The following is a 9,055-nucleotide window of genomic DNA, read 5'->3' as shown; positions in this document are numbered from 1 at the left end:
GTTAATTAACATGCTTGAACATGGAAAGGAAATCCAATTATTGTTAAACTATCTAGAGCAATTAATATAGACATGCTAAAGTGTCGGAAATAAAACTAATTATCCACAACTAAATTAACAAAATATATGATGAAAGAATGCATTTACAACATTAGAAATAAGTAGAAAATATTAAATAAATACCTACATATACTAAAAATGGAATGAAATGAAAACGGAAGCAAGGAGTGCCTACCCTCTAACCTCCAATTTACCAGAAAAATGTGTTAACTCAGAGGTGCAGGGCCCAATCGACAGTATTTCGACTACTAAGACAATTCCCAACACAATTCTGGAGCCTAAAATGAATCTCAGATACTCAGTCTCTTAGGGGAATTTCTGCAAGATTTCCACTAGGAATGGTGGGAGGGAGCTTTGGCTTCCATTAATTGAAAGAAATCACCTCCTTCTCTCTCTTCTTCTTTCTTTCCTTCTTTAATGAGGGCTTCACGTAGGTGGTGGGTAGGGACGCATGAGTATACTATGTGCAAAGGGGTTTTATAGTATGTATTTACATGGGTGGTGGACTATGTGTTATGTGTGAGATGAGGGGATCAGTGTAAAAGAGAGGGCAAAGAGGAAGCAATTCGGGTGGGGTGTAAGAGTGATGTGTGTGTGATATTTAGGAAGTGAGGGAAAAGTGAGGATGTAGATTCGGATGTATGGAGAGATGGGTTGTGAGTCGTTCTTATACGTGTACATGGGTAGCAAGAGGAGCTTGGGTTTTTCCTTAGACAACGGTCCCTGCTATTCAAAATATTTTTTCTATCATCCAAGGAATGGATATCTTGGTTACTAGCAGGAGAGATTGTCGAGTCTGGGCTCACAAAATCTGGAATTTTTTCGGTGGCATCGGCCTGGGAGGCTTTGAGGATCAAGGCTGCTCCCACTGAGTGGGGTTGGGTGGTTTGGCAAAGAAGTTTGCAACCCTGTACATCTGTATTTGGGTGGCGTCTGATGCATGGAGCTCTTCCAACTGATGACAAAGTTCGTTGCAGGGCAGTTGCACTGGTGTCCAGGTGTGAACTTTGTGGTGATGATTGTGAATCTGGAAATCACATTTTTATGGACTGTGCTTTCTCGAGTAATATTTGGAGGAAAGTCCTTTATTACTTCAATGAGATCTGGTGCGGTTTTCCATCTATTGAGCTTCTCTTTTCTTGGTGGCGAAGAAAATCAAAGGTCGTTCCCCTGTCCAATATCTGGGGGTCTCTTCTTATAATTATTTATCACTAGATGTGGTTGGAGCGTAACAGGCAGAGATATGAAAATTTGAGAAGATCTCATTCCCAAGTGGTAAATTTGTGCTTCAGAGAGGTCTCGGGTTGTGCTAGTACTGAAGGGGTGAAGGTTAAATCAGTCCAAGATCTGATCCTTGCTAGGAAGTTGCAAGTTGGTATCACCAAATCTCCAGCAAAAAATATAATTGAGGTGAAGTGGAAAAAGCCACCTCCAGGGTGGTGGAAATTAAACATTAATGGTTCCTCGTTGGGAAATCCAGGGTCTGCAGGAGCTGGTGCGCTTTTTCGAAACTAATTGGGCACTCCTATTAGATGTTTTGCTCCCTTTCAAGGTGTAGGAATAGACTTCATGGCTGAGATGGCGGCTTTCTTGGTGGGCATAAAGGAAGCTCGGCATTTATGCATTTCCAAGCTCTGGATAGAAAGTGGCTCTGCTGTTACAGTTACTGCTATCCTCTCCTGCAAGATCCCTTGGTGTTTAATGTAGATTTGGTGGTCAATTTTCCCTTACCTTGATTCTATTCAGTGGAGAATCACCCATTGCTACAGGGAAGCTAACGTGGTTGAAGATGCTTTAGCAAATCATGCAGTCAAAGGAAAATCTTCAAACGTTTGGCAACCTACTCCTACCTTCATTTCTCAAGTAATCTCGTGGGATGCGCTTGACCGCCCCTATTACAGATTTACATAATTCTCTCTTTTGGAGCTTTGGGATTTTTTCTCCATTCCATTGATGTATTAAGTTTTTCTAGGTTAGGCCTTTTGCTGATGGCATTGCCGATGGTGAAAGGCCGAAATTCAGAGAAGGTTATTTGGTAGCTTTCCAGTCTTGTTTGTATCACCACATTTTCTTATATTAATACATACTTTGCTGACCTTTAGCAAAAAAAAAAAAAGTAGCAAGAGGAAGAAAAGGATTGTGTAAATGAGAATTCAGGTAAAGGATTGTATGTGTGTGTGTGTGTGTGTGTGGGTTAAAAAGTGTGGAAGAAGAAGGGGAGAGGGAGAGATGGGATTGAGGGTATTCGGATGTGGGGGAGGGTGCTCCTACTTTCTTTTCTCTCTTTCCTTCTTTTTGTTTTTCTTGCTCTCTCCCCTTTCCTCACTAGTCTAAGGAATGAAAGAGAGTGTAGTGTAAGTACCCTCGGGTGGATACAAAGAAGGGGTGGGGAGCTCTTAGGTATAATGGGGGGTGTGATCGGTGTGTGCTTGGGTACCTATGTGATGCTAAAATAGAAAATTAGAAAGGGGAGGGTAAGGATTCGGTTGGGTAGTGGGGGTGTGTGGGTTTATGTGTTACAATGAGGCAATAATGAAAATGGGAAGGAGGGGATGAAGTAAAATACCTCTCTTTTCTCCTCCTTTCTTCCTTTCCTCACTTTTCTAAGGAGGAAGAAAGAGAGAGGGATTCAGTGGGGATGTGGGATGGGTTTTTTTTAAGGGAGTGTAATGGGTGGGGGTAATAAAGTAAAAAGGGGGGGAAAAGGAGGATGGTGGGGTGTGTTTGGTTGTACACACAAGGGACGGGGGTGGTGGTTTCAGGTATGGGGTGGGAAGGGAAGAGAGAGTAAAGGGAGAGAGGTGGGTGCTCTCAGTTAGTGGAAGGGAGCAGGAGGGACCTAATGGGGAGGGAGAAGGTGGTGGAAAAAAAGAGAGGAAGGGGGATCTTCATGTGATGAGGGGGAAATTGAGAGAGAGGTGGTGGAGAAGGGGAGAAGGAAGGGAAAAGAGAAAGGGAGTTAGAAATAGGATTCTAGGCAATCGGTAAAAGACTTGACAGAATCTGCTTGTATGTAAATATATATATATATATACCCGAATGAAATATGAAATAAATATAAAAATAAAATAACTTACAGTACCACGATGATTGTCTTCTTGTTTCTTTCAAAGTAGCAAACAGCAGCACAAGTGGAGTCGTACAAAGAGTACTTTCCTTAAGGTGTTGAACGCCCCCTATATGTGTAGATCCGGGTTGACCTTGATGTTCTACCTCTAAGATAAAACCACTTCAATCACTATTGGCAGCATCCAAAAGTGATTACAATACGGAGTATCTAAAGGTATTTACTTAGTAATCAAACAGAGAATAGAAGAAGAAAATGAAACAAACAGAATGCAAAGAGCACACTATTTGAAGAGAGAGAACAGAGGAAACACTTGAACGAATTGTACATTTGAAGCCCAAAGCCCATCTCTATGTATTGGCCCACTGGTACTTGTACGTATGGGTTGTGTCTTTACACACCTATACATGTACAGACAAGTACACCCCCATATACAGAGCCCACTAGGAGTGTGGTACGGCGCGCGCATGTGTGAAAAGCACTCCGGACCCTAACCTCACACATGGGACAAGGGAGACTTCCATTAGAACCCTATGTCCCTTGTAAGCTACATGAACTCTTATTAGGTCACCATTTCACTTGTCCATAAACAATGTGGGACTTTACTTGAAGAGATACTCAAGCCTTTTCAAGTTTCCTTACAAGTTTATACAAGAGGTCCATGGTTCAAGTCACCATACACAAACACACAAGTGTTCCAAATAAACCAAAAGTGGAGGGAATGGGTTTTTTCATATTTAAAACTTTAACATATCAAAAAGACTTTTCAAAAAGAATCTTTGAAAACACAAATTCCAACAAAGGGAGAAGAAAAGAGGGGGGTCTCGGTTATGAGAGCCAAGAGGTTGAGGAAGGGTGCTTGGTTATAGGGGGAAGTGAGAGAGAGCTAGAGAGGGGATTTGGGGAGATTTTTTGGCCAAGGGAAGAAGAAAGCAACTAAGAAGAGGGAGAGGGAAGAAAGCAACTATGGAGAGAGAGGGACAGTGATTCTAAGGAGAGGGGGGAAGGGGTTCAGAAAAGAGAGTTCGATTAGGGGAGTTTGAGTAAATAGTGGGTAAGTGCAAGGGAGTGAAAAATTTTGCCAGAATGAAACAAAAGAACAAAGATGAGGTTTTTCAATTTGATGTTTTACTCTATATTTTACGTCTTAAATTCAACACAATTTTACATCTAAATTTTTTCCATGTAAAATTTTCACATGTAGTACTAGAACAAATGAAGTTACTAGACGAAAACACCAACAAGTGAGAAAACTATCTATAATCATTTATGATGGTGCCTATAGAAGTGGTTTTGTGGTGTGGAATTACCACATTTAAATGTTTTTAACCGTGGTCATGTGAGCTACATTTCATGTAGACTTGTGCAAGACCAAATCTTAATTCAATAATGCTTGATATCGAGTATTAGAGTATAATTTGTTTCCTCAATTCATTGATTCTCCAATGAGAGTATATATAACAATTACAATAGATGAGACAGCTCACCAGAATATAAAGAGAAAGAAAGATTGTAATACAAAGTTTCCATGTAGGAAGGATTCCAGAAATCTCTAGCAATCTTGGACAAGAATCCAAATCACATGTGATGAAAAAGAGAAAGAGAGTGTGTGTATCGTCCATTATCGAGAACAATTACACTCAAAGAAAGAAGGATAGAAGTTTTTGTTGCCGATTTGAGAGCCAACGGCAAGGCATAGGGTAAAGGGAAATCATCCTTTGGACTTGTTTTTTTCAAGTCATTAAAGTCCACACACAATCCTTATTGAAATAGATCTTCTACGACGCGCTGTCTTGTCCTGCTTGTGCTGCATAGACACAGGATTGCGCACAATGACCGCCTTACCCCTGTCCAAGCGCCTTGCTCGAGTGGGCGGCAACCCCAAAAGAGCTGCAAGCTTCGAGGAGGTGCGGCTGTAGAGGCTTGATGCTGATATTGTTGGCTGAAGCAGCCATGATAATCGGTTCCAGTTTCAACTTTCAACAATTAAAACCGATTATTAAGTAGGTTTCGATTTAATCTTTACATGATGCGCGTCGCAGACTGCATGGGCACTTCACCGGCGCCATCTCCGCTTTTGTATCTCCCTTTTATGTGCTGTGTTATGTAACGGCTCTTTTTTTCCCGAAGACCAAAAGAAATAAAGAATTCAAAACACATAAAAGCAAAGGTCGGTGAATGCCCCACATTTCCACATCAAGTTACCGTTACGATTTTTGTCTTTGGATCCCTTACATTGGGATCTCTATAGTCTTATTATCGGCTTACTCCACTGAGCTCTCCAATGACTGTGGTGAACAGAGCTGTAGTTGGCCCTTGCAAGACAGTGATGAAGTTCGGAGTCTCCCTTTTCCGCAGGGGCTTCAACTCCTCCAAATGGTATGTCTTCTCCTCATTTTTCTATCTATTCCTACTCTTTCCATCCATTTCTGAGAGAGACAGAGAGAGCCCTTGTTTCCTTTCTCCTTGTTCAGATACCCTGTTCTGATTTGTTAGATCTTTCTAAAATTTCCAGTAAAACTATGGCGAAACTGGCGACGGCAAGAATAAAGCTTCTGAGGAACAAAAGAGAGGTAGTGGTGAAACAGATGAGGCGAGACGTCGCTTTGCTTCTCCAGTCTGGCCAGGATGCCACCGCAAGGATCAGGGTACCACTCTCCCATTGTCAATCCCTTCTTTCATCCAGATTGTGTTATCTTATTAATAAAATGAGTAAACAATCTAGTTACTTCTTTTATCTAGTTCTCATTATTTTAGATTTTCTCTGTAAATTCTTATAGTTTTTAGGGTTTGGGTTTTCTGATGATACCTTAAAATTCCCCTTATGATTTGCATTTCTTTTTCTATTTGAAGTTTTAGAATAGAGGAATGTTGCAAATTACCCAATTGAAGTTCCAGGAGAACGCATTTTGGGCTTTTCCCTTTTCATACATTTGGACCATTCACCGAAAGTTGCAAAGTTACACCAACTGAAATTTGCTTTGAGTTGTACATTGACTGATTTAAGCATATTTTCTTACTTAATGGTTGATAAAAACACTTATGGAGATACATAATCTATCTTTAGGATTTCGGATATAACAGCAATTGGAAAACCTCCGGTTCTAAAAAATGAATCTTCTAAGACCTTCCTATTGTTCCAATTACCTAGTTAGCATCTAGATGTACAGAGAATTCTATACTAACTAAAATGAGGCATACAAAATACATTAACTAAGGGCATGCTAGCCTGGTGTTCATCATAAAATCCTACACGGGATGTCCCACATGGGAAACCAATAAATTGGGGAGTGGGAAAGACCAAATGAAGTAATTTTTTGGCAGTTCATTGGACTAGCAGGTCAATTTTCGATTAACATATCTCTAAAGGAAGGGGCTTGAAACTTTGAACTTGTGGTTAACCAGCTGAGATACTCCAGCAACCTAGCTAGGGAAGTGGATGAGTTAGCAACTATATTAACTAGGTTATGGTGGCTGTGAGGCAGGAAACTTACTAAATAAGAAAATGATAATATATATATATATATATATATATAGATAGAGAGAGAGAGAGAGAGAGAGAGAGAGAGAGAGAGTGAATGAGTTTCATTCACTATTACTTTTGTTGCCCTCAAAAGTGGGTAAAGTAATGTGAGTGTAGGGGTAATTTTAGGAATTTGATTTGAGAGGAATCTGACGGAAGCACCATGCAAACAAGGATAAAATAGGAAGAAAAATAGGAAATGAAATATTGTGCAAAGTGTAGACTGAATACATTACAGCCCTTTTTCCCAAATCCCAATATTCTAGTACTGCACCCTTTTTTTGTTTTCCAATAAAGTTTACTCTCTTTCTTCTTTCTTCTTCTTCACTGCTGGTGAAAAGAAAGGTTAAAATAACAGACTTGACTTCTTCTTCTTCTGCTGCTGCAACTACTAATATCAGTTACATTAAAAGGCAACCCACCAATAGACATGTTTTCTTCCACCCATAAAAAACTGCTTTTTTCATTTGCTTCACTGTCATCCCTGATTTGTTCATTTGCACCAGTCGAGGCTTGTAGTACTCAGGAATGTATCGGTAGGCAAGTAGTTGCTGAACCTCTTCATTGTTGAGCATCTCGTGATTGTGGTCATCTAAAAAACTGTTGATGTACCATGCCTCGCTACAAAATTGAAATCAGTTGTCCTGCGCTAGAGCGCTCCTCCTCAAGCCCTTGTTAAATTCAATGCTGATCCTACTACACAAGATAACCCTACAAAAGGTTGTGGTGGAGGAGGCTTTATTATTGGAGATGACAAAGGTGAACCAAAGGTTACATGCAATGTAGCTCTCCCAAAAGTCCAATTTATGTTTGGAGGTGTTATACCAAATAACAGCCTGCTAATAGGAAGCGGACACATGGAAGGCAACTTGAGCCGCACGACTCCCAATGTGTCGTACCACACTCCTAGTGGGACTCTCTGATCACTAACGTGATCGCATCGGGAACGATCCCTAGACTTGGGGAACATGAAACCCAACCAAAGGGCTAAGTGAGAGGCATACGAAAATAGAAGTCTGCACTGCCTCGGTAACTGCGAGCCCTATATATAGAGGAAGGGGGGTCACTGAGAGGTACAATCATTTTTCTGACTCTGACTCTGACTCTAACTCTGACTCTGACTCTTTTAGTACCCTTCTCTTACTGTTCTGCCGGACTGACTTTGGCATCGGAGAGTCTCCCCTTGGAGTTTGCTCCTGGAGGTCCTTCAATTGTCTGTTCAGATTGTCCTTTGCGGGAGCTTTTCCGAGGGCATCCTTGGGCTGATGCTTTGAATGTGCCTCATTCTGATCAGCAGCTTTCTTCTTTTGTTTCTCGGCTTCACAATCGTGGCTATTCTTACTTGCGTGAGTGGAGCCAGAACTGCTCTTCTGGTTCTCTTAATTGCGAGTCTGTGGAGGAGGGGGAGGAGGAGTTATCCCATAAGAGACAGCATGAATAAGGGCCCTTGAGTTGTGTTCAAGAGCTTGAGTCAGCCTCTCGAACTCTTGCTGCAGAGTCATGAACTGGCCCTGGGTTACCGGTGCCTGAGGATCCGGCGGGGGTAGATCCCGGCTCGTTTGACCCTGTTGTTGCTGCATCCTTCGGATTCGGTCCCTAAGGGGGCCCTCCCGCCGCGATTTGCGTTCGGCTACTTCGGGTGTTGATCTTCAGGGGGGGGTGTGTTGGCACGACTAGGATTACTCTTGTTCCTGGCTTCATGGTTTGATGTCGATCGATGAGTGTTTCTGGCATTCGCCATAATGGACTCTGCTCTTCCTGTTCCCACAGACGGCGCCAATCTGTTATCGCCGGAATGTCGCTGGATGACGTGGTGACCTGTAAAAGGAAGAGGATATTGAAGAGGCCCGGAGCGGACTCCGATGGGGGACTCTTTGATGCCAAAGTCAGTCTGGCAGAACAGTAAGAGAAGGGTACTGAAAGAGTCAGAGTCAGAAAAGTGATCGTATCTCTCGGTGGTCCCCTTTCCTCTATATATAGGGCTCACAGTTACTGAGGCGGTGCAGACGTTTATTTTCGTACGCCTCTCACCTGGCCCTTTGGTTGGGTTTCGTGTTCCCCAAGTCTAGGGATTATTCCCGATGCAATCGCGTCAGTGATCAGAGTCCCACTAGGAGTGTGGTACGATACGTTGGGAGTCCAACTTGCCTTCCACGTGTCCGTTTCCTATTAGCGGGCTGTTATTTGGTATAACAGATGCCCCCCCCTCCCCGAGGCGTTGCAAGGGGCCCTGGGGAGTGACACTTCACCTTCCTCTTCTCTTTTTTTGTTTTGTTTTTATTTTTAGGACCTGGCCGGGCAAACCTGCTCGGTCAACCCTGCTCGGCTGGGTGCTGGCCAAGCAGGTCTGCTCGTCCAGTCCTGGTCGGCCGAGGCGTGGGGTGTGTGGCTGGCCGAGGCTGGCT

The 9,055-nt window shown here is 42.5% G+C and overlaps 1 protein-coding gene across 1 annotated transcript in view; it reads left to right on the top strand.

The window, feature by feature from the left end:
• The first annotated feature begins 5,347 nt into the window (after nt 1-5,347).
• The window catches only part of LOC122661629, a 28,976-nt gene continuing 25,268 nt past the window's right edge, over nt 5,348-9,055 (top strand). The window contains exons 1-2 of the mRNA XM_043857087.1: nt 5,348-5,506; nt 5,643-5,775. Coding sequence (XP_043713022.1) covers nt 5,412-5,506; nt 5,643-5,775 — 228 coding nt within the window. The 5' untranslated portion in view covers nt 5,348-5,411. The remainder of the gene's footprint in view (nt 5,507-5,642; nt 5,776-9,055) is intronic.

Source organism: Telopea speciosissima, chromosome 5 (genome assembly GCF_018873765.1).
Source record: "Telopea speciosissima isolate NSW1024214 ecotype Mountain lineage chromosome 5, Tspe_v1, whole genome shotgun sequence".
NCBI classification, from domain to species: domain Eukaryota; kingdom Viridiplantae; phylum Streptophyta; class Magnoliopsida; order Proteales; family Proteaceae; genus Telopea; species Telopea speciosissima.
Note: the sequence above shows the minus strand (reverse complement) of the source record. Positions and strands in the feature narration are given on the sequence as shown.